The sequence below is a fragment of the Sceloporus occidentalis genome, unplaced genomic scaffold (assembly GCF_023333645.1).
Source record: "Sceloporus occidentalis isolate IW3139 unplaced genomic scaffold, rSceOcc1.0.p SCAF_54, whole genome shotgun sequence".
Classification (NCBI taxonomy): Eukaryota; Metazoa; Chordata; class Lepidosauria; order Squamata; family Phrynosomatidae; genus Sceloporus; species Sceloporus occidentalis.
In genome coordinates this window covers 1,133,606-1,159,059 of record NW_028317034.1, presented here as the reverse complement: position 1 = coordinate 1,159,059, position 25,454 = coordinate 1,133,606, and the positions used below count along the sequence as shown (strand labels likewise).

The following is a 25,454-nucleotide window of genomic DNA, read 5'->3' as shown; positions in this document are numbered from 1 at the left end:
AATATTTTTTGAAAAAGCAAAATATTTGAAACATTATGATTCATTTGATTGTGTGTTTTTTATTATTTAGAACAGCCTTCCTCTCTACAGCCTCCCATGTATGCCTCTTGACCCCCTATTTGCCTCTCTGCCCCCCAGATTTGCCTTATAATAGCTATATGCCACTCTGTCTCCCAGATAAGCATTTTAAACCCCTATATACCACTCTGCCCCGAGGTATGCTTTATACACCCCTATATGCCACTCTGCCTCCCTGATATTCATTTGAACCCCTTATATACTACTCTGCCTCCCTGATATTCTTTGAAACTCGACTATGACATGTCTGGTTCTCAAATAAACCATGTCATTCATTTTGACTGTGTCAGCAGCCCAGGAAAGAGAAGAGTCTCCAGTGGACATTGGAAGGCTGATGCCCTTATGTACTTTACTTTCAAGACCTACTCATCTGTTCCCACAGGTGCGGCTTGCTAGCAATTTCCACCAGCGATACTGCCAAAATAGAAAGCTAATGGAAACGGAGTCTTCCATTGTTTTTTTTTTTGTTTTGTTTTTTTTGTTACTTCCGTTCTATAAATATCACATATTAAAAACAAATTCAGTTGAAGAAATAGATTTTATTTTAATGGTACATAATTTCTGCAGGATCTTTCATGGAATTCTTGTCTTCTGCATTTCGCATGCAACCTTTTTCATCAACACTAAAACCAAAAATCATGAAAAGAAAGAAGCAAAAAATGTTTTGGGATAGACAACATACTCTGGTCATCGACTGAGAATTGCTTTTTATGTTGCTATAAACCTGCATGGGATTACATCTCTATTTGTTGATTTAAAAAATACTAAATCAAGGGCTCTGCATGTACTATGTAGAACCCTCTGTCAATTTATCTTCTACAAAAAAAGTTAAATAGAGACTGCAGACATTTAGTAATTGTCACAGCACAGGGTCCCATTACTGCCCGGTACCTGGGGTCCCGCTACAGTTAGCAAAGGAGATGCCGGACGCATACACTGACCCGTTCCCGGTTTTATGCTGTGCGGTTGGAAGCATGACTGTGATGCTGTGTGGCTGTGATGTAAGTTAAGAGGGCAAGGCTAGAGCTTTCTCCGGATTTAAAAATAAAAAAAGCTCTTCTCTGGCACCCTGTTGTGGTCCTTTACAGTGTATTGTAGCCTGTGTTCCTGATCCCAGCATTATTGACCCTTTGCCTGTATTGAATACAGTAGAATAATGTCCTGCTGCTGGTTTTAACAATCACAAACTCCATTTCTCATGTGAGTAGATTAATCACTTAACTGTTAAGGGTGTAGGAAAAAAGCACTGCACTGCGTTTATACAACTGGGTACGAGTTTTCTTAAAGCTATAATGTGCGGTAGTTACTGGCACAAAAACCCAAAAGGTAAAACAGGTTGGTGCACATGGCTATTGCTATGTGAAAGCTTGTCATAAGCACACATTTCCATCACTTTGACATTTGCCACTCCATAAATTGCCCTATTTGTGTCACTGCTGAGGCTCCCTTTACGTATTTGTCACACATTGTAAGCTGTTAGCTCACAGTACCGGCAAGTATGACAATAGGAGACTATGCAAGAACTATGGAGTGAGGCCCTTGAAATATTTCTTGCAAGGGGCCTTCTCTTGATTAATTATTCTCCTTGACACAATCAAAACCTGGGGAAATGCGTGCATGAGATAGATATTGCATTCAAGATAAAATAGGAACACAATGCATTAAATATTCTTTATTAGTATCTATGCCACTTATTTTTGCAGAACACACCTTTTAAAATCCAAGCCCTGAGAAAATTATACCAATTGTATTATTTACAATTAAATGTAACTGAACACTAAATCCTGGATATACTCAGGAAAGAGCTTGACTGAATGTACTCCTAGCGCATCCAAGCTAGAACACGAAGTTCTGAATAACATCAAAACACATAATGAATGCTGCGTGGGTTGTGTCTGCAATATTTTTATGATAACACTTACTGAAATACCATCAGCGACTAAGAGAAATTTAATGAAAAATTAATGCTCGTTTCCTTTCAATCTGCAGATAATCATGGTTAGGTATAAAGATTATAATTTTGCCCAGTGTCCTTCTTTCTAATATTTCACTCCCTGACAACACAGTACACCTAATTCCATATTCCTTTGGATTTTTACACACCAAGCGCATTATTTTACACAAGATTGAAAAGCAGCTGCCACACTCTTGTCTCTTTCCCTTATTTACATTACTCACCAGCCATTTGTCTTATTCCACTTTTGTAAAAAGGCATACATTATCTTCAAGACCTTAAATAACATAACTGGTACAGACCCTTAACCTACCCCCACCATTAAAAAGACATTCCTCCGAATATTCTCCATTAACTACAAAATTTACCCATTGCCTTATCAATTCAACTATTTTAGCATCCAAAGTTTATTTTCAAATGTATCCTTTACTCGCAACCGAATGCTCTTTGTTCTTCTTCAATGGTCACATTTGGTGACAGCGCAACTACATTGATTTTTCACAACTGAATGGTGAATATTTCAGTGGTCACCTTATAAAAAAATGTAACAACATCAAGTCCTACCAATTAGTCAGCATGGTTAGTCCCCTTAGTACTTTGATGTGCATTAACCAATTTACTATGACATTTGAATGGCCAAATGGAAGGTACTGTGTGAACTGCAGACATGGTGATTAAAGCGAGTCAAGAGAGAAAAAGCTTTCTCTTCTAAAATATTTTTTTAAAAAGCAAAATATTTGAAACATTATGATTCATTTGATTGTGTATTTTTTATTATTTAGAACAGCCTTCCTCTCTGCAGCCTCCCATGTATGCCTTTTGACCCCCTATTTGCCTCTCTGCCCCCCAGATTTGCCTTATACTCGCTATATGCCACTCTGTCTCCCAGATATGCATTTAAACCCCAGGGAGGGGGCAGACATGTAAGGCCTCAACATTGAGGCATTACAGCAACACCGTTTAAGCTTGTTTAATGAAAGGACGTGCCAGGCACGTCATTGGTCGTTACCTGACTGCTTGTGTTTGACATGCCTGGGCCGTCATTGGACATTAAGGGGTTAAATACCTGTTACTTATTGCCAACAGGGCCTTTGCATTGGGCTTCTGACTTCTGGTTGTGGCCTGCTTATCTGGCTCCCTGTTTGACAGTTTCTTTTGCTGCTGCTCCTACTCTTGGCCGGTGTTTCCTTTTTGAGGGTTATCCTACCTTGAGAACTATCAAGCCAAGTGCCCTATATCTGGCCTGTGCCAAACACCTCAGACAAAATAATGATGAGAGTAATGGCCCACAAAAGCAGGTGAAAAAAGATGCTGTGCCTTGAAAATATGCATCTTCTACCTATATTTGCTTGTTTAGCACAATTGTCAAATTGTTCACAGGATGATTACTATGGTTTATATGCCATATATAGGTTATCTAATCTAATACTCTGAATTCTTAAGGAACTAATGACTAGATTGATATGTATTTATGTTTCTCATTTTGTAACATGTGTTTTGTATTCCACCAAATCAAAAATATAGTTACTAAATAAATGTTTGGAAAAATGCTGCAGTGTATTAAAATATACAGTGTCACCACATATCCATGTAAAATTGTAAACCAAACTTACTGTAGTATTACAAACCTTCACTAGATGGTGACATTTAATTATTTTTCTAAATCAGAAAGGTTTGTTAGTGTGTATTCACAAGTCATACCAATATGGAAAAATTGAACAGTAAGGTCTCTGCTTGCATTACTTATCCTATTGAGACCATAGAGAAGCTAGCTGTGTCCAAAAGTAAATTTAGCTCCTCGCTGTTTTGGTAAGGTTTGCTTAATTGTTTTATAAGAAAAAAATAAATTTTAAGCTATGAGCAAAAGAAACAAAACAGACAATAATAAGAAAGTCAACACATAAAACTTTTATTTTGACTCATATTACAAACGTAAATAAATACCAAACATTTTTTAGGAAAAAACGATTACATAGGGGACAACAGGATGTTGAGTTACAGATAATTTTTTTATTATGTTTAATAGAGGTACATTACTAAAAAAGAAGGTTGTTTAAAAGCGTGAAGTAGAATTGTATATCACAGGAAAAATCTGAAAAGTTCGTCACATCTTTATATTTTAGGATATTATATATTATTTGTAAAGCACCGGCAAATTACATAGCACCATTACAATAGAGGTGATGACAAATAAACCAAAACATTAAAATTGCCATTAATTTAAGATTAGACACACTGTACAGAAGCAGGGGAGGGCTTTATTCTTGTAATTTGATTATCCTGTCACAACCATAAATCTAGCTTGAAAGGACCAGTAGATTTTCACCCCAAAATCTCTATATTACACAAATGAACAGTATCTCAGGAGTACAGTGACGAGAAAGAGTAAACAAACTATTACCAGCAAATATGTAAGCGAACTCTTGCGAGCATTTATGTATAAATTTGTCTTAAAATATGATCTGAGTTACAATAATAAACATAATCTATTTTAATTAATAGCACACAAATTATTGTATTGTTCTCGTTCATATTCACTACATCATTCAAACATTCACAGTGTGGGTTGAAAAAAGTTTGTGAACCCGTAGGGTAATTACTTCAACAAAAGCTAACTGGAGTCGAGAGTTAGCAAACATGACATGGAAATGAAAGTGTGTTACTTTGACATAAAAAGACACACATTTTTATGTTATTCTCAATGAGCATCTTCTGATGTGAGTCATGCCTCCCAAAAAAATAAAAATAGGAAGACCTACAATCAAAAATTGTTGATTTGCATAAAGCTTTAATGGGTTACAAAGTAATCCCAAAGAGTTTACATATTCATCAGTTACAATTTAGACATTTTTTTTTTAGAAATTCATATGATAGAATACTCAAAGAGGTAAAAAAGAACAGCTAAAGTCTTCAAGGAATTATTGGAACTGGTTAACACCTCTGTTCGTGAGTATACCATACGCCAAACATTGAACAGACATGGAGTCCATGGCAAGACAATACAGAGGAAGCCTCTCCGCGGTGTGAGGTCAGAGTGCCATCCTCCCTATCGACCGCGCAATCCCTGGCACGGAGCTCACTCTGCTAAAACGCTTCCGATATGCCCAACTTACCCGATATGCGTCATCTATCCCGGGCAGACACCACATCTCTAGAGCGTTGACACCCTTTGAAACGCTTGCTGGCCGCGACTCGTTGCTTAGGGGTGGGGTCTCTTCGCTCTACCGTCTGTTGATGGCAGCAGACCTCTCCTCACCGCCGAGGTTTGCTGGCTCCTGGGAGGCCGCCCTGGGTGAGACTCTGACTGAACCACAGTGGGATGGGGTTTGCGCATTGGCACATAAATGCTCAATGGCAACCAGCATGCAGGAGACAGCCTACAAACTGTTGGCGATGTGGTATAGGACCCCTGTGACTCTTGCTAGGTTCTTTCCCGGCAGCGAACCCTCCTGCTGGAGATGCGGCGCGGACCCCGGTACATACCTACATCTTTGGTGGGGCTGCAGCAGTCTCCAACCATTCTGGCAAGGCGTATTTCGAGGCTCGGGGGAAGTGGTGGGTCAGTTGATTCCGCTCTCCCCGTGCCTTGCTCTTCTTCTGCACGGTGGGCCCTCGCGGACCCTGGTTAAAACTACAGTGCTGCGTCATCTTCTCAATGCGGCCCGTAGCTTAATTCCATTATTCTGGAAACGCACAGAGGCCCCTTCCCTGCGCCTTTGGGTATCCCGCGTAGAGGAGATACGAGTCATGGAGGAGCTCATTCATATGTCTAACGATAAAATGGACAAGTACACGGGTGTATGGGCGAGCTGGCTGTCTTATCTGTCGTCCGCCTCGCTGCGGGCTCTTCTCACACAACCCTGAATGCATCCGATTGCGCTTGGATCGTTCCCGCCTACCTTCTTGACTTCATTGTCTATCCCCCATAACCTCACCTGATGTGTTTACCCTTGCCCTCCCCTCCCTCCCTCCTTTTTTTTTTTTTTTTCTTTTCGTCATCCGCTGGATCTAGTCCTTTCACCTCATGAATCGCAGTGCTCCACGGCATGTTATACCCTCGCTTTATCATTGCGCCTGTGACTGATGGTTGGGCTCGTTTTGTATCGCATTGTACCTGTATGTACTGCACCACTCTGAATTCACTTGGACGCTGGCGCTCCATGCAGATTCGCGGTCCGCGACATTTTCATGTTACGACACTACCTGTTCCTATTGGTTATGTAACCTCGTGGTTGACTGTAGTGTATCGAATTGTAATGTTGTAACGCCAGGCAGACCATGGTGCACTGCAGAACGTTATATCCTCCTGTAATGATCACAACAATGACCTATGTTCGTGTCCACCATCGGTCACACAATGGCTGTATGTATCATACCGTACTGTATCATCAATTCTGATGTTGCTCTCCCTCTTAACCCTTTACTTCCTGTACACTTCTTTGTTTGACATGTTAAAACAATAAAAAATTGATTTACCTAAAATACAGAGGAAGCCGCTACTCTTTAACTTAACATTGCTGCATTGGCGGTTGCGGGCACACGTGTGTTTATATATATATATATATATATATATATATATATATATATATATATATATATATATACGATGTCAAAAAATAGAGTATTGCAGAGTATGCGGTGATACCTTTTTTATTGGACTAACATAATATTAAAAAGACAAGCTTTCGAGAGTTATCCTCCCTTCATCAGGTCTGAAGCAATACTTCACCCTTTTACATTATATATATATATATATATATATATATATACACACACACTATAATGGTGCTCTCTCAGTTGGTTCCAGCGTACATGATGTAATAGCCCACAGTGATATTAGGAACTGTGTGTTTTAATATGTATCTAAATCAGGGCTCGACAAATCCCAGACACCAGGTCAAATTTTGTCCTGGCGCCTAGGTGTTTGTCAGCCTGTTAAATCCCCCCAAAATGCCTCCACGCAGTGGCGTCGGCAGGGGGGGGCCAGAGGGGGCCATGGCCCCCCCAACATCATGCTGTGCCCCCCGGTGTGCCCCCCCAATTGAAACGCCGGCTTTTTTTTTTTAATAGACCCGGAGGAGAGAAAGAGAGGCGCCGAGCGGTTGCTGAGGATTAAGTTCTCAGCAACCGTTCGGCGCCTCTCACTCTTCTCCGCGACCGCGAGGCCTCTGCCTTGGTCGCAGTGCCGGCATTTCAAGCCGGGCGCCGGTATATGTCGTCATATCCGGCGCCCGGCAGTGAAGCCGCGCACACTGCAGAACCAGGGATACAGAGACCTCGCGATCTCACCGCTGGATAAGCCCAAGGTAAGTGAACTTCAAAGGGGGGTAGAAAGTTAGGAGGGGGTTAGAGAGTCAGAAGAGGTAGATAGGTATAGATTGGGAGGGAGAGGGGATAGATAGGATAGATTGGGAGGGAGAGGGGGTAGATGGGATAGATATGATAGATAGGGAGGGAGATGGGGGTAGATGGGATAGATAGGGAGGGAGAGGGGGTAGATGGGATAGATTGGGAGGGAGAGGGGGTAGATGGGATAGATTGGGAGGGAGAGGGGGTACATAGGATAGATTGGGAGGGAGAGTAGGTATATAGGGAGGCAGAGGTGGTAGATAGGGAGGAAGAGGGGGTAGATAGGATAGATTGGGAGGGAGAGGGGGTAGATAGGATAGATTAGGAGGGAGAGGTGTTTATGGGACAAACTTGGCGTACGTTCAGCTGTTTGGGGACAAAGTTGACACAATATGTAATTTGGGTGCTGGTCGGGTTTTATGTGGGCAGTGTGGACACCAGGGCTGGCTTTGGGGTGTGTGACCAGTGATCTATGCCTGTAATTTAGGGTGTTTTATCTATACCTTTAATGCAGAGTTTATATGTAATTTCCAATTGATATATACCTGCAAAGCTGGGTTTTGTGTCATTCTGTTCATCTGTATCGGCTATATTTCCATACATTATTTATGTTTACCTGCAAATATAGGATTTGTATGTCTTATTCAGTTGATCAATACCTGGAGTGCTGTTTCCATGTGTTGTTTATTTGATCTATACCTTCAGTGCTGAGTGTACATGTGATTTCCAGTTGATCTATACCTGCAATGCTGGGTTTGTGTGTTCTGTTGGTTTATAACTGCAATGCTATGTTTCCATACATTATTTATGTATACCTGCAAATACAAGTTGTTTTTTTTATATCTCATTTAGTTGCATGTGCTGTTTCCATGTGTTGTTTATTTGATCTATACCTGAACTACAGGGTGTAAGTAAAAGAGCGGTATGGTTTAGTGAATGAGGGGATAAAGGGACTCTGGGGATGATTACAGGGGAGAGGACCTCTCAATGTCACGGTGCAGGACTGACTCTCACGGTCTTTCCCTGATCTGCAGTCAGTGTGGGAAATATTTCTTTTTTTTGTTGTGGTAGCGGAGGGAGTGATTGCATGCAAGGAAGCGTTGAGCGGGGCCCAAGGAAATGCTTGGATATTTTTTCACTATAAAATATATTGGCAGCAGGGGCAAATATTTATATATGTTTTGGCAGCAGGGGCTAATATTTATATATTGGCAACAGGGTCTAATATTAATATATATATATTGGCTGCAGGGGCTAATATTAATATATATAGGAAGCAGGGACCAATACTATATATATCGGCAGCAGGGTCTAATATTAATATATATCGGCAGCAGGGTCCAATATTAATATATACCAGCAGCAGGGGCTAATATTAATATATATATTGGCAGCAGGGGCTAATATATATTGGCAGCAGGAGCTAATATTAACATATATTGGCAGCAGGAGCTAATATTAACATATATTGGCAGCAGGGTCTAGTATTTATATTCATATCGGCAGCAGGGGTTAATATTAATATATATTGGCTGCAGGGGCTAATTATATATATTGGCTGCAGGGACTAATAATATATATTGGCAGTAGGGGCTAATATTAATATATACTGGTAGCAGGGTCAAATATTTATATATATATCAGCAGCAGGGTATAATTTTTTTGTATATCAGCAGCAGGGTATAATATAAGTATATATCCGCAGCAGGGGCTAATATCAACATATATCCCCAGCAGGGGCTAATATCAACATATATCCCCAGCAGGGGTTAATATTAATATATATCAGAAGCAGGGTGTAATATTTCTATATATCGGCAGCAGGGGCTAACTTCAAAGAGATAAGTGCATATTATGTAGTTAAAAATGCACGTCTAACGTGTGTGTGTGTATATATATATATATATATATATATATTGTATATGTACCGTTTTATAATTGGCCCCCCTACTTTGGTCCCTGGCCCCCCATGTGCCCCCTCTAAATATGAAAGCTGGAGACGCCACTGCCTCCACGTCACCACAATCGTGGTGATCGCGGGGGAGCTGCTGCTGTCTGCCCATGTGTCTGGGCAGACCAGCACAGCCACCACGAGCCCGCCCCCCGAGCCAGTGATCACTCCCACGGAGTGATTCTGTAGGCTGAAAACGCGATTGCCGGCAAACCAGCAATTGGTTTTTCAACTGCCACAGACAGCTTCAGGGAAGGGGGTTGTGTGTTGATTGGGTCCCCACACAAGTGTAGGGACCTGACACAACACCCCCCTGCTGCCTGATCGCTCCATGAGAGCGAAAGTGCAGCGTTAACCCCTTCAATGCCGTGATTGCGGCATTTTAGGGGTTAATTCCCGCAGACCAGCAAAAACGAGCCCCCACAAGCCCTTTGATGACTCCTGTAGGCATGGAAGCCTACAGCAGTCATCAGAGACTCCTCCCTGCAATGGCTGGTCTATAGACCAGCAATTGCGTCCCAGCTGCCAGAGGTAGCTTCAGGGATAGGGGAAAGGAGGTGCGGTTAGCAGCGGGGGTTGTCTGCGTCCATCGCGCAGACCTTCCCCGGCTGTCAGAGATCAGAGTTCCCCTCACCGGGGAATGCTCTCTGACAGTCGGGGAAGGTCTGCGCGATGGATGCAGACAACCCCCGCTGCTAACCGCACCTCCTTCCGGCTGAAGCGGACGTTGCCTACGCGAATCGCGTAGACCTCTACATGCTGCCTGGACAACACACCGGGAGTCAGAAGCACCGGTAAGTTTTTTGGGGGGGGTATTAAATGGGGGGCATAAGGCATTTCTGTAGACAGAGTGCTCTATGAAATGCCTTTTAACCCCCTTAATGTCACTCTGCCTCCAGAAATGCATTTTAACCCTCTATACGCCACTCTGCCTCCTGAAATGCCTTATACCTCCCTATATGCCACTCTGCCCCATAATATGCCTTTTAACCTCCTAAATGCCAGAGTGGCATATAGGGGTATAAGGCATTTCTGGAGGCAGAGTGGCACATAGGGGGTCAAAAGACATATCATGGGGCACAGTGGCATTTAGAGGGTTAAAAGGCATATCATGGGGCACAGTGGCATATAGGGGTCTAAGGCATTTATGGGGCAGAGTGACAAGCCTGGGGGGCAAGTTGGAAAATAAAAGGAATTAAATATTTTTCTCAATCATAGCTTTTATTAAAAAAAATAGTTTACATAGTTTACATGAATTAACATTTACTGGTAAAACTTTTTTTCCTATAGGGTCGTCTTATATGCAGGCGTTTTCTTTTTTTCCTAAATTAATATTCAGATTTTGGGGGGTCATCTTATAATTGAGCAAATACGGTATATATTTTTTGGTAATTTTGCATCTTGTTAGTGGGATTTACATAGTCAGCAATGTATTCTGACTTGGTAGTAGGGCAGCAACTCAAAGCTGTGGTGAATCGCACTACCTCTATAGGATGCATGTCTTTAAGACTTGAGCGCCAGGCAGAGGCAGACTGAGATCATCCATGAATTTAAAAAGTGTAAACCAATTTTAATATAATATTAAATAATATTGGCAGCAATTTAAAAATATAAGCAGTTCTAATCATAAATATATAAATAAATAAAATCAATAAATATATTAACTGTAATATAACTGCCTTCACTATATACTGTGCCAGACATTGACAGTGCTACAGCATAGGCCATCACTAAATACTGTGCCAGACATTGACAGTGGTACAAGATAACTGCCATCACTATATACTGAGCCAGACATTGACGGTGGTACAGCATAACTGCCATCACTATATATTGTGCCATACTTTGAAGGTGGTACAGCATAACTGCCATCACTATATACTGAGCCAGAGATTGACAGAGGTACAACATAACTGCCATCACTATATACTGAGTCAGACATTGACGGTGCTACAGCATAACTGCCATCAATATATACTGAGCCAAACATTGACGGTGGTACAGCATAACTGTCATCACTATATAATGTGCCGGACACTGACAGTGGTACCACAATCAGTGCTTGACTCTGTATATAGTGATATAAGTTAAGTTGCACTGTTAAGAAAAGCAGTTGAAAAATACTTAATTAATTCTAATAATAAATATACAAGTACACATATATCTACTATGACATAATTGCCATCACTATATACTGTGCCAGACATTGACGGTGGTACAGCATAACTGACACCACTATATACTGAGCCAGAATTGACGGTGATACAGCATAACTCTAATCACTATATACTGCCATCACTTTACATTGAGCCAGACATTGAGCGTGGTACAAGATAATTGCCATCACTATATATAGAGCCAGACATTGACAGTGGTACATCATAACTGTAATCACTATATTCTGTGCCAGACGTTTACGCTTAACTGCCATTATTTTACACTGAGGCAAACATTGACAGTGGTACAGCATATCTGCCATCACTATATATTGTGCCAGACATTGATGGGGGTACAGAATAACTGCCATCGCTTTACACTGAGCCAAACATTGAGGTGGTACAGCAGAACTGACATTGACAGTGGTACCACAATCAGTGCCTTGCTCAGTACAGTGAAGAAAAAATTATTTGATCCCCTGCTGATTTTGTATGTTTGCCCACTGACAAAGGCATGATCAGTCTATAATTTTAATGGTAGGTTTATTTGAACAGCGAGAGACAGAACAACAAAAAATCCATAATTTCAAATAAATTATAAATTGATTTGCATTTTACTCAGTGAAATAAGAATTTGATCCCCTATTAATCAGCAAGATGTCTGGCTCCCAGGTATCTTTTATACAGGTAACGAGATTAGGAGTACTCTCTTAACCCCTTAAGGACCGGGCTCATTTTTTCTTTTTGTACCCTGTGGGGCCGAGGCTGTTTTAACACTTTTGCGGTGCTTGTGTTCAGCTGTAATTTTCTCCTCACTCATTTAGTGTACCCACGTTATATATTGTTTTTTTCAGGACAAGATGGGCTTTCTTCAGATACCATATGTTTTGATCATATCATCTTATTTACTAAAAAATAAATAAAACATGGTGAAAATTTGAAAAAAAACCCTTTTATGACTTTTCTTTGAAAATTATTTTACTCACCTACAAAAGGAAGTAAAAAAAACTAGCTAAATAGATTCTTCTATTTGTCCTGAGTTTAGAAATACCCAATGTTTTTATGTTTTGTTTTGCTGTATTTTGTAAGTTAGTGGGCAATAAGTACAAGTAGCGTTTTATGATTTCCAAACCTTTTTTTCCAAATCTGGTCATCCTGCCTCCATCTCCTCCCTGGAACATCTTTGAAGCCGGTTAACTCAATTAATCCCCATCAAACCATATATTTTTGAAAAATAGACACCCAGGGTATTTCAAATGCTGGTATTTTAACCCTTTCCATGCACTAATTATACAACCACACTTTGTCAAACTTTGTAATAGTAATTTTTTTTATTTTTCTTTTCATACAAATTGTAATTTAGTTATAAATATAAAGGTCCTGGTGTATGTCACTGTCAAACAACAGCCCAATATGTGTTCAGCAACATCTCCTGAGTATGGTGATAACCCACATGTATAGGTTTGTCAGATTGTTTGGCTGGTAAAAGGCTACTTTTGGGACATGCGTAATTCAGGTGGTCATTTGGTCATTCTGCCTCTATCTCCTCTTTGGAACATCTTTGAAGACGGCTACTTCCATTTACCTCATCAAACCATATATATATATGAAAACTAGACACCACAAAGTATTTCAAATGCTGGTATTTTAACCCTTTTATGCATGAGATTCTACCACCTGCCTTTGCCAAAATTTAATTTTGTATTTTTTTTCCACACAAATTGTACTTCAGGAATGAATTCATAGCTCCTGGTATGCGTCACTATCAAACAACACCCCAATGAGTGTTCAGCAACATCTCCCGAGTGCAGTGATACTCCACACGCATGGGTTTGTCGTGTTGTTTGAGATTTAAAATGCTACATTTGGGAAGTGCGCATTTTTTCTCCATTTTGGTCAGTCTGTACCTATGCCTCGACATCGAGGCATTACAGTAACGCCGTTTAAGCAAAGAAAGTCATCGTTGATCACTTTCTAAGCTTATTTAATGACGGTTCAGGACCGTCAAAGGTCGTTAAGTGACCGTTTTTGCGTGACGGTCCTGAACCGACAAAGGTCGTGACGGGGTTAAAGGGAGTCGTGTAATGTAAAATGTAATGGTAGTGAATCAGGGATGACAACAAGTGAGAAGGATTTGGGAATTGTTACAGGCAACAAACTAGGCAACAATGTGCAATGTCAGTCAGCAGTTGCTAAGGCCAGCAGGGTATTGTCATGTTTATAAATTTGCCCCTTTATAAATCAATGGTAAGACCACACCCTGAATATGCTGTGCAATTTTGGGCACCTATTCTAAAGAAGGATATTATAGCACTGGAAAAAGTGCAGAGGTGGGCTACAAAATTAATAAAAGGTTAATTAATTTAAATCTGTTTAGTTTAGAAAAACGGCGCCTCGGAGAGGATATGATAGCATTTTACAAATATATTCGGGCCAAACCATATAAACCATTGTGTGGAAATCTATTCATAAACAGGACTATGCATAGGACACGTGGTCACGCATTTAGACTGGAAGAAAGGAGATTAAGTCTTAGGCAAAGGAGGGTTTTGTTTACAGTTTTTTACAGTTAGGAGAATAAGGATGTGGAATTCTCCGCCTGCAGAGGTAGTTTTATCAGAGTCTGTACAGAACCTCCTTCCCTCAGCCAGGGCATTCAAAATGTGTCGTGGATGGGTATTCCAACATGACAGTCACCCCCCCACACACACACTTTAGGTCTTTAAAGTGGGAGTGTGGCCGATATTCAGGGTTTCGCGCAGGAATGCGCAGTTCGTGCTGGGCGGGTGTTTATTTTTCATTTTCATTTCTTCCTGCTGTGGGTAAGCAACAGGGTTGGGATCCAGATCCCCCGCAGCGCTGCAAGGGACCTGGATCCTGCTCTCTGGCAGCGCTTAGACAACCTCCACTTCCACTGGGGCTTCTATGGTGGAGCACCGGTGCGTGACATAACCTTCCAGGGCTCCACCATAGAAGCCCCGGCAGAAGTGTTGGCAACAGAGGTTGTCTACGCGTTGTCTTACCAATGCACCCCCAGACTCCCAGGTATCTAGCGGGGCCGGCTGATGGACATCTGCATGTTGCGTGCAGACAACCTCTGCTGCCGGCACCTCCGCCAGTGCTTCTCCGTCATAGAAGCCCCAGCGGAAATGCCGCCAGTGGAGGTTGTCTGCACGCATCATGCAGATGTCCACCAGCCGGCCCTGCTAGACACCTGGGAGTCTGGGGGTGCATTGGTAAGTTGGGGTGGGAGAAGTGGCATTTCAGGGGGGCAGAGTGGCATTTCTGGGGGGTAGAGTGGCACTTCTAGGGGGCATAAAGCATATCTGGGGGGCAGGTGGGAATATCTAGGGGGCATAAAGCATATCAGGGGTTATAAAGCATATTAGGGGCAGAGTGGCATATCAGGGGTTAAAAAGCATATGGCACTTCTAGGGGGCATAAAGCATATCTGGGGGGCAGGTCAGTGGGCAAACGTACAAAATCAGCAGGGAATCAAAACATTTTCCTTCACTGTATATAGTGACAGGCGTTGCGGTGCCCTGTACACCTTAACTCCCATCGCTTTACTCTGAGAGCTCGTTGGTAAGCAATATAGCCATGAAAATTCAGATAGGACTCGTCAAACTTGGGGTACTTTGACGTAGTGGCGGGCTAAGCAATTTATGGCCATATACAGTGGATACACAAAGCCTACACGTCCCTGTTAAAATGCCAGGTTCTTGTGATGGTAAATAATGAGAAAAAGATAAATCATGTCAGAACATGTCAGGTCACCTTTAATGTGACCTATAATGTGAACAATTCAATTGCAACACAAACTGAAATTTTTGAGAGAAAAAAACAAACAAAAAAAAATTACAATAACCTGGTAGCATGAGTGTGCACATCCTCTTATAACTGGGGCTGTGGCTGTGTTCAGAATTAACCAATCACATTCAAACCAATGTTAAATAAAAGTCATTACACAGCTGTCATCATTTAAAGTGAGTCTGATTAATCACAAATAAAGGTCAGCTGTTCTAGTAGGATTTACCCAACATTTGCTTAGTTGCATCTCAGAGCAAAAGCCATGGTCCGCAGAGAGCTTCCAAAGCATCAGAGGGATCTCATTGTTTAAATATATCAGTCAGGAGAAGGGTACAAAAGAATTTCATAAGAATTAGATATACCATGGTACACAGCGAAGACAATCATCATCAAGTGGACAAAATACGGCAAAACAGAGACATTACCAAGCACAGGACGTCCCTCCAAAATTGATGAAAAGAGATTGTGAGAAATTGATGCGAGAAGAAAACTGGCCTTAAAAATTAAAGGTACTGCAGGAATTTCTGGCAAGTACTGGCTGTGTGCTACAGGTGACAAAAATCTCCTGTATTCCCCATATTAATGGGCTATGGGTTAGGGTGGCAAGAAGGAACCTTTTCTTACAAAGAAAAACATCCAAGCCTGGCTGAAATTTGCAAAAACAAACATCAAGTCCCCCAAAAGCACATGGGAAAATGTGTTATGGTCTGATAAAACCAAGGTTGAACTTTTTGGCCATAATTCCAAAAGGTATGTTTAGTGCAAAAACAACATTGCACATCACCAAAAGAACACCATACCCTCAGTGAAGCATGGTGGTGGCAGCTTTGGGGCTGTTTTTCTTCATTGTCAAATACCAGTCATGAATTAGTAAAGTCTGGTAATTTTGGCACAAAACCTTCAGGCGTCCGTTAGGAAGAGGAAGTTCACCTTTCAGCATGACAATGGCCAAAACCACACATCCAAATCCACAAAAGCATGACTTCACCAGAAGAAGATTAACGTTTTGGAATGGCGCAGCCAGAGCCCAGACCTGAATCCAACTGAACATCTGTGGGGTGATCTGAAGAGGGCTGTGCACAGGAGATGTCCTTCCAATCTGACAGAGCGCTTTTGCAAAGAAGAGTGGGCAAATATTGCCACGTCAAGATGTGCGATGCTAACAGACTCCTACCCAAAAAGACTAATTGCTGTAATAAAATCAAAAGGTGCTTCAACAAAGTATTAGTTTAAGGGTGTGCACACTTATGCAACAGGTTATTGTGAGTTTTTTTCCCCTTCAAAGATTTCAGTTTGTTTTGCAATTGAATTGTTCACATTATAGGTCACATTAAAGGTGGAAAAAGTTCTGACATGCTTTATCTTTGTCTCATTCTTTAACATCGCAAGAACCAAAAAAGCAGCCGATACAAGTGCCAGTTTTACCCTTTTCAAACTCATCTGGGTTTGTCTGAGTTATTTTTTGATACGATAGGCCAAGATTACCTCCAGCCTTTTTGTACATATTCTATTTTATAATTAGCCAAGTAGCCTGTCTGCTCTTTCAATCCCATGCCAGATCCACAGGGCATTTGAGCAGTGTGTGGCCAGTCTGGGCATCTTTGTTTTAGGTGGTGTGGCCTTTTATGTGACATCACAACCTCTAAACAGTTATTTTTATAGCCCAGTAAGGTACTTAGAAGAATAATGTACTTTAATAACACAACTGAATTTGTAAACGCATTTCTGCTGTTTTTACACAAATAGTTGTAACTTTTAGGGTTTTAGAACACTGGGATACACTCATACCCACTAAACATTTTGAAATGAGGAACATCAGCAGGAATGCGGGGTCTAAAGAGAGACACTTCGGAAGTATGTATTTGTACTTTTGAATACCAACTTCTAACAAAAATCAAGCTAAAACGCAGAATCATATTGTATTCAATCCATAACACACACTCTAATGTCAAAACTGCATACCGGTAATGCCATTATGTCATATTAACCCTTTCATAACCACGAGGGGAACAACACTACCCTCCTTGAATCCGAACGTTAGCAAATTATACAATTCAACTCTGTTAAACCGTTTTTTTTTTTTATATCAATTGACAAGAAGCATTTTAACAGCCTTAGCCTTCGATTCTCAGTAAATCGCATTATCGCGCCTTCTTCCTATACAGCTTTATGAGGCGTTTGCTTACAGGAAGCATTTCTGTTTTAACACCGGAAGAGGAGGAGTTGGTGTGTTATCGTGGGCTCCGTGCGTGTTATTCTGTCACCCTGATGACTTTACGGGTTTATTATGGAGACACACGGGGACCAGCCGAAACTAGATCACCAGGGTCAGGACTGGGGATCAGTGCAGGATCATCCCGAGGGTGCCCAGAGCCGAGGAGATGTGGAGGACAAGATACGTCTGATTAAAGGTGCAGCTTCTCCTTCACTCTCCAATGGACCAGCAGCCAAGGGCAGCAAGCGGCATAGGTTAAGGCTAATGCCTTGTACTGACAGTGGCAGTCTTTGAATAATGTTTGCAAGGCATGACGTCTTGGGTGATCGATGACCAGACGCTTATGTTGCCTCTGTTACAAATACTAAACTGAATAACATTGGACATATGCACTCAAACCACAATTAATAATTCCACTTACAGTTATCCATATTTTCAGAAGTAGAACTGTGAGCAGCGTTATTTAATAACGACAAATAATTGCTCATCCATCATTTGTCATTAATAAGTGGCAATACATGTTTTCTCTTGTGGTACTTACTATGTAGCGCTCCTAAGGTAACGTGTGTGTTACTTGTGTGCAGTGTGTAGCACATCATTCACTTGAGATGCTTCTCACACCAAATAATATTTCTATTAAATACATTACTTTTAAGTGCATTTTAAATATTGCAATGTATCACTGAAATAAATATCTTAGGAAAATTGGAAGTGATATAGACATTTTTTTCCACTTCAAGCTCATCATTAAATAATTAGAAATTACTTTAGCATCAAGAGTTAAAAATGAAAATGTATCAAGATCTATTGCTCACATCAACATATTAAAAGTAATTTGTTCTAGCTGCCTATCTCATTAGACACACAAAGAAGTTGCATAACTTTAGCTACAATATAATTATGGTAACTATATATTAGTACAAAGATGATAAAGTTCATAAAACTAAATCCAAAATATAAAACATTTTACTGATGTTAAGTATGTTAAGAAGGTCAATCAAATATCTTAAAGAAACACGTCTCCCATGGGCCTGTGGTTATGATTATGTTTGTAATTAGCTTAGCTTTATATAAGTATGCTTGACATTTCATGTATTTTGTACGGTATTGAAAATGTATTGTTATAGTTTGTAATCAGTTTGTTTTTCGCTTTTTCCATATTTATATAGTAGTACTTGAGATTTGATGTACTTTTACATTATTTAAAATGTATGCAGTGTATTTAATATATATATAATTTTGTAATCTGGCATGTTTAATAAAAGCAAATAATGCATAATTGGGATGAATGGGCTGTCACCTTTTACTATTACTATTTTTTTTTTGTCAATTGCAAATGCATGGAGGGATTTGTCAGAATCCCCTCTATGCCTTTGCACTGTTTCCCCAGCTCCTTGGCTCGCAGAAGATGTGTTTGAGTCAACCAGTATAGTCAGCGTAGGGAGATGCCCTGCATACATTCACAGAAAGTACACCTCTTGATTTCAAGGGGAAATTCTTTCTTGCCCAAACTGGCAGAAATAGTGGAACACAAGTGTGTGGTGAAGAATGCATGTTAAAGTACTTACAAAGTCTTTAATATGCATTCTTTTTTGGCAGGGTTGTATGGAACACAAGACTGTCCCTTTGAGTCAGTATCTATATTATGAAAAAATATGTTCAAACTAGACCCAGGAAAAGCTAGTGGTGGAAATCTGAGTAATCTATGGTTGTAGCGCTTTGTATGGTTTATATGGTTCCAAACCATTTGTAGCTTTCATTTCTGTGTAGAACTAACGTTTTTTGTTTCATTTTTTGACAGGAGGGATTTTTCTTGGCACGGTTGCAACAGCAGGAATGCTTGCTGGTTTTGGCACAACGTTATCCCTTGCAAAGAAAAAAAGCCCCAATTGGTTCAGTAAGGTGTGTTTAATTGCAGCAGTAATTATTTTCAGCTTCAATTAGATAATTTTGATTTATAATCTTTAGAGGTTACACTAACTTTCTTGCCAAGGATAGATTGGAGGCGTGTGCATTTAAGTGGTGATGTTTATCAGTCAGACTGGAATTGTGGGAGTTTTTGTTTGGTGTTTTTTTTTTTTTTTTTTGCTATGGACTGCCGTTGGATTTGAAAGTGTATATGTGGTTTCTTACACAGTGTTTTTCCAGGGTGTCACTGCCACGGTTGCTTTGCCAGAAAGTGGATCATCTCTTGCTTTACGTGCTTTAGGATATGGATCTCTTTATGCCTGGTGTGGTGTGGGGTTAATCAGCTTTGCTGTATGGAAGGTCCTAGGAGTCCACAGTGTAAGTACATAAAATATATGCATTATAATCCATCCATCATGTACAGCACCTTTTAAGTATGATTAATCATGCTTTATGTTTTTAATGCTTTGCTATTATACAAAAACATTACCATATATACAATGCAAAGTTACCTACAATGTGACATGTTACATTCATCCTTTTCATCAACAGTTTGTTGTACCCAGGATATTACATGAGATTATTTTATTTTTTTTTTAACTTTCACAAGTGCAAGTAAAACTGTTATATTTTCAGACTATTTTAGTCATTGAAATAATGACTCCATGATGGATTGCATGTGGTCTTTCAGCTCCCTGATTACTGATCAGCTTTGCAACCGCCACTTGTAATACTTTGCCTGGAAATACCTCATTTTGTTTCAGCAAGTCATACATGTGTTGTTCAAGGTAGGTGAGTAAGGCCATGACCTGGCCTGAAGTAGCAGCGCTCTGGCTTAAGTCCTCAGCCACATCTCTATATGGTTTCATGACCGACACCACAATGCTATCCTCAGAGGACATGCATTGAAGAGCCCACCGCTCAATTATGTTCAGGGTAGAGGTCCAACAGGTGACTACATCCTGGCGTAGTTGGTGGTGGGGAAGGCCTGCTTTCTCCTGCTCCTTCCTCAGCTGATTGCTTGCCTCCACGCTGCTGTGATGGCACTTTTCAATCAGTTTCAGAAGCCTACACTGCCCGTGAGTTGGGATAGCTGCCCTTACCACCAGGTGAATGAGCTGACGTGTGCTGCTCATCCATAACCTCGGCATGGAGTAGAAAAGACGTATATCCCTGCTGCCCTTCTGCTCCTGTTCCACCCCTCCTTTTACCCCGTGTGCCTCTTCCTACACCGGCTACAGTGGTCTGGTCCTTGTCCTCCAAATACCTGGGCAGCCACCAGTGAAAGAAAGGCATGTTGTGCACTAATGGCACTCCATATTTCGAAAGGGAAGTGGATGGTTTGTCCAGCTGCCTTGGACAGCTGGGCCTTCAACAAGACCTTCAACAGGTAAATTGAGTGCACTACAGTCCTGCTGAAGGTCGTGGGACAGAGGAGGTGGTAGTGGGGAGCGAGAGCCTCTAGCAGCTGTCTAAAAGCAGATGGAGGATCATGAAGAAGGAAGCACCTTCAACAGCGATAAGTTGACCTAGCAGTTGTATTACCTTATTTGACTGCTGCTTTGACATGCCCCTTGAATGGAAATCCCCAAAGTGTTCTAGGGTAGGCTGGTGCAGTGGATGTCTGTGCCCTTACCTGTCTCTGGGAATCAGTCACACTCCTCGAGAAGGCTGAGGCCTCACCACCCCCTTTGCTCTGGCAGCTGCAGCTGCTAGTGGCGGCTGTTGTAGGTTTGCTGGTGTCGTCAATCCCTTCACTTTCCCTGTGAAGCAAAGTTGCACTGTGGTGTGTACGCAAGTGTTCATTCATCCCAGAAGTAGTGAAATGTCCTTTCACAATAACCCTGCTCTCTACCTCATGACACAACTTGCACTTCTCCCATATCCCACAGTCTCAGAATGCTCCCACATTTTACTGTAATGTTGCTCGCCAGATGAGGATGAGGTAGCAGTGGTATAAGTGGGTTTTTTTCTTCCATAATTGTATTCGTGGTGGTGCTGCCAGTGCATGAAGGGGAACCCGTTGCATAGGTACAGTATTCAACAGAGAAACTGGAAGATGTGTTGCTATACTAACCTAAGTCTGGCTCATAATCTAAATCCAGGTCATTGTTGTTATTGATATTGTCAAGCATAACCATATCTTTTTCCACCTGGGTAGAAGGCGAAGTAAGGTCCATTCCTGCTGCAAGAGTAGACCTTTCTTCTTCCTCACTATCTTCTGAGGCAAAAATAGATCTGCTACTATCATCTGACAGTGCCACTGCTTGGTGCCCCTCTGTGCTCTGGAGCGTTCTGCCAGTGCTTACAGTAGTGGTAGCCCCAAGGGCAGTTGTGTTTGCACTGGTAGTAGTGGTTTTATTCTGTGTTTCATGATATAATAGCATGCAAGGTATCTTCGCCCTGGATCCTGGCTCCTCAGTTAGTCCTTGGTTTTAATTGGGACTAAAACCTCACTTTACTTTGCTAGGTGGGGTGGACAAGATTTTAGTACTAGTAGTAGATTCAGGATGATTGTTGGTACTGCTGTGGCTGCTGCATGTGACTCGTGGTAGGGGTAGTTCAACTTCTGATTCCAAGCAAGAAGGTCTGCCTACTTGGGACTGGTGGTCACCGGACTACTATTTTTTCATACATGCCTACCGCCAGCTCTGCCCAACCCATGAATACTGGAATAACTCCTTCTCATCGACATTTCCATTTTTTTTTATACACTCGCCCGTAAAAATCCTGGTTGGCCAGAGTGAAAAGAAGTAAGGAAAAACTCCCACAGGTTGATCGACCCATTATTCACAGTAGCTTGTAATCGCAGGTACACGTGACAATAACAGATTTTCGTCACTTTAACAATTTGTTTGCATCAATTTCACCGGAGATCGCCCCTGTTTTCACTGATTCGGACGAACGCACAAAACAGACAATTTTCATTTAGAATAAAGTCTGTACTGTATGTTATATGCCATCAACATCACCAAAGTAAACTGATTTGCTGCTGTTCATTACTACACACCAGACTGCACGGGTGATGTCACTGAAGTACCACGAGCGTTCCGGCATTTAGTAATGAGTCAGAGCAAAGCGTTGGCACTTTGGTCTGACACACTGAGTGCCCGACCACAGAGGAGGCAAAATGCAGATGCGTGTAATACGCCGATAAATACGGTAATCATTGTTTTATTACAGACTAAAATACACAGCTGTTCATCTAGGACTACAGTACTGTTTCTGATTATTCAAAAGACTTATTAAAACATATGGTAACATCAAACATTATAGGAATTTCATATTACCGTATTGGCTCGATTATAGGCCGCACCCTAAAAGTTAGGTGCTTTTTTAAAGAAAAATTGTAATTTAAAGTGTAATAGACATGCTGCCACTCTGTGTCCCCCCAAGACATGCTGCCACGAGTGTGTCCCCCGAGATGTGCCCCCCCCCCTAGACTTACCAGTGCAGACTCCCGGAGTCCCGGCGGGGGACATCTAGTCTACGCAGAACGCGTATACAACTTCCGGTGCCGGCACTTCCGCCGGGGGAATTCCCGGGAAGGGAGATTGTTAAAGCACATTGAGCAGACGTGCCGGCAGCGGAGGTTTGATTACGCGCATCGCCGCTGCCGGTGAACGTCTGCACGATGCGCTTAGACAATCTCCCGTGCCGGCACTCCCCCCGTGGAGAGTGCTGGCAGGGGAGGCTGTCTGAGCGTATCGTGCAGACGTTCACCGGCAGCGGCGATGCACGTAAGCAACCAACGCTGCCGGCACGTCTGCTTAAAGTGGGGGGGGAAAGTGCGGCCTATATTTGGGCAAATGCGGTATGTTTCATAGCAAGGCTGATATACACATGATTCTATTACTAATTATAATGGTTATAATACAATGAACAATATCTGTTACATATTTTAAGATATATAATCTCAGCAGAACTGGCCATGTTTTAAGTCTTATTTTCAAATATATTTTGAAAGAGTACCCGTGACTTACACATTGAAATGGCAGAATAAAGTCTTTCATAGAGTTTAGTCAAGCATTGATCAAACCAGACACTATGACCTTCAAATATGAAAAATGCTTTTAAGTACACAAAATCATCCAGTCATTACAATGGGGCACTTAAATGAGAAATAATTTGTATATTTATGAGAAAACTTGATAGTGCTATGTGTAGATGACTTTCCCCCCAAACATTAACAAAAGGGACACAGGATATATCAGCATTGTATATCAGTGCATTAGCAAATATACATTTTGTTACAGTAGCTCCAAATTGCAGCCATGCAAGAACAGCAATTCAACAATATTGGGATCTAAACTCAGAGACTGCAGTTTATTTATAAGTCTTCTATGTGGGACAGTGTCAAAAACCTTACTGAAATCCAGATACGCAATGTCTACTGCGCCACCTTTATCATTACTTTAGTCACCCACTCAAAAAAATCAATAAGATTCGTTTGGCATGATCTTCCTGAGGTAAACCCATGTTGTTTTTGATCCTGAAACCCATGTGACTTCAGATGTTCAACAATCCTATAATTTTTCATAGTTTCCACTACTTTCCTCACTACAGATGTAAGACTTACTGGCCTATAGTTCCCGGACTCCTCCCTACTGCCTTTTTTTGTGACTTTTGCACAACGGTCGCTAATTTCCAATCATTTCCAAACACGCCTATACAAGTTACCGTACTTTTACCAAATTGTTAGGTAACCCATACTGGCTATGTTTTCCTCACCAACTTGTGTTAGGTGTTGATATATCCAGTTGAAATGGTTGCAAGAGCTGATGTTCAATGTTATTTAGTTGATCAGTGAATCAGTTTGCTTCCGTGTCCTTATGCCCACAGTGTCAAATCAGGATTTATTTTAAACACCTTGCAGCTGCCTCCTGATATTAAAGGTACATCAAAAGCCGTATGCAAAAAAAAAAAAAGAAGCTATTTCTTAACATGCAAATAAACTTACCAGCAAGAAATCAGTGTAGCTGCTTTGCAAAAGTCTCTTGAGTGGAGTTCTCACATCCTACCATTAACCCAAACGTTTGAGTCTTTTTGTAGTTATTGTCGTTTTCATATAAATATAATAAATAATACAGCAAAGATAGTGCTTAAATCTATTTCTAGTTTACCATTTTGGTTTGTACTAGCAAAACCGAATTATCTGGAGATAAGGTTGAGTACATCACATTACAAAGGTGCTATATAAAAGTAGTATGAACAGCTAGGAAAACAGCGCTCTGTTGATTTAAGGAAAGTTCACTTTAAATTGGTTACTGCACTCAGAAGTTACTATAACCTTATGGTGCACTGGAGCTGTGTATAAATATTACCTGCAGGGGCACACATGCTTTTCTAAAATCAATAAAATGAAATTTTGCTCAGACATCAAAAATTTTACAGTGAGAATTTCATTTGATAAAGCAAGCTAAAGTCTTAATCCATTTTTATCTTTTTTTTTTTGGCTTCCCTTAGCTCAAAGAATTTCGTGAAAAAATGCAATCCATATTTCCAACAGTGCCAAAAAGTCAAGACCAGACTTCAGACTCGTCTTTTAGCTTTGAAGATCTTTTGAAGTCGAAGTGAGGATAAGTCCTCGAACTTGGGTGGGACTCTCCAAAGGATTGAATCTATCTAGTGTGTATGCAACAGTACTGTCACTAATCAATGTCTATAACGTGTGCGATAGCTGGAATGAGTTGAGAAGTTGTTGCAAATACGTTTAGCGCCTATCACAGATTCTCTAAAATAACTATTTGCCTCCAACTTGGAGATGGCAGCATAATATATAATGTATTGTCAATATGTACAAAGGACTTGTCTTTAAAATCAATATACTTTAGTATTGATTAGTTTTGTTGGGCATTTACTGCCTTGTACCTGTACTTGAAATAAAAGATTATTTTTGGTTTTGTATATTTTTTTAGTGTGGTAAAGTAAAAGTTCTGTAAACTTGACATTCGTATGACATTGGATTGCAAACACTACCAATAATGGAAACATATGTATAATACAAATACAAATACCTCTAGTTGCTTTCCT

At 40.9% G+C, this 25,454-nt stretch overlaps 1 protein-coding gene across 1 annotated transcript; it reads left to right on the top strand.

Moving 5' to 3' along the window:
- Positions 1 to 17,585: 17,585 nt before the first annotated feature.
- LOC149288011 (transmembrane protein 242-like) lies at positions 17,586 to 24,998 on the top strand. The gene is made up of 4 exons (XM_089492153.1): positions 17,586 to 17,709; positions 19,315 to 19,415; positions 19,662 to 19,799; positions 24,888 to 24,998. Exons 1-4 carry the CDS (start codon positions 17,586 to 17,588, stop codon positions 24,996 to 24,998), a joined length of 474 nt encoding a protein of 157 aa, XP_089348279.1.
- The last annotated feature ends 456 nt before the right edge of the window (positions 24,999 to 25,454 follow it).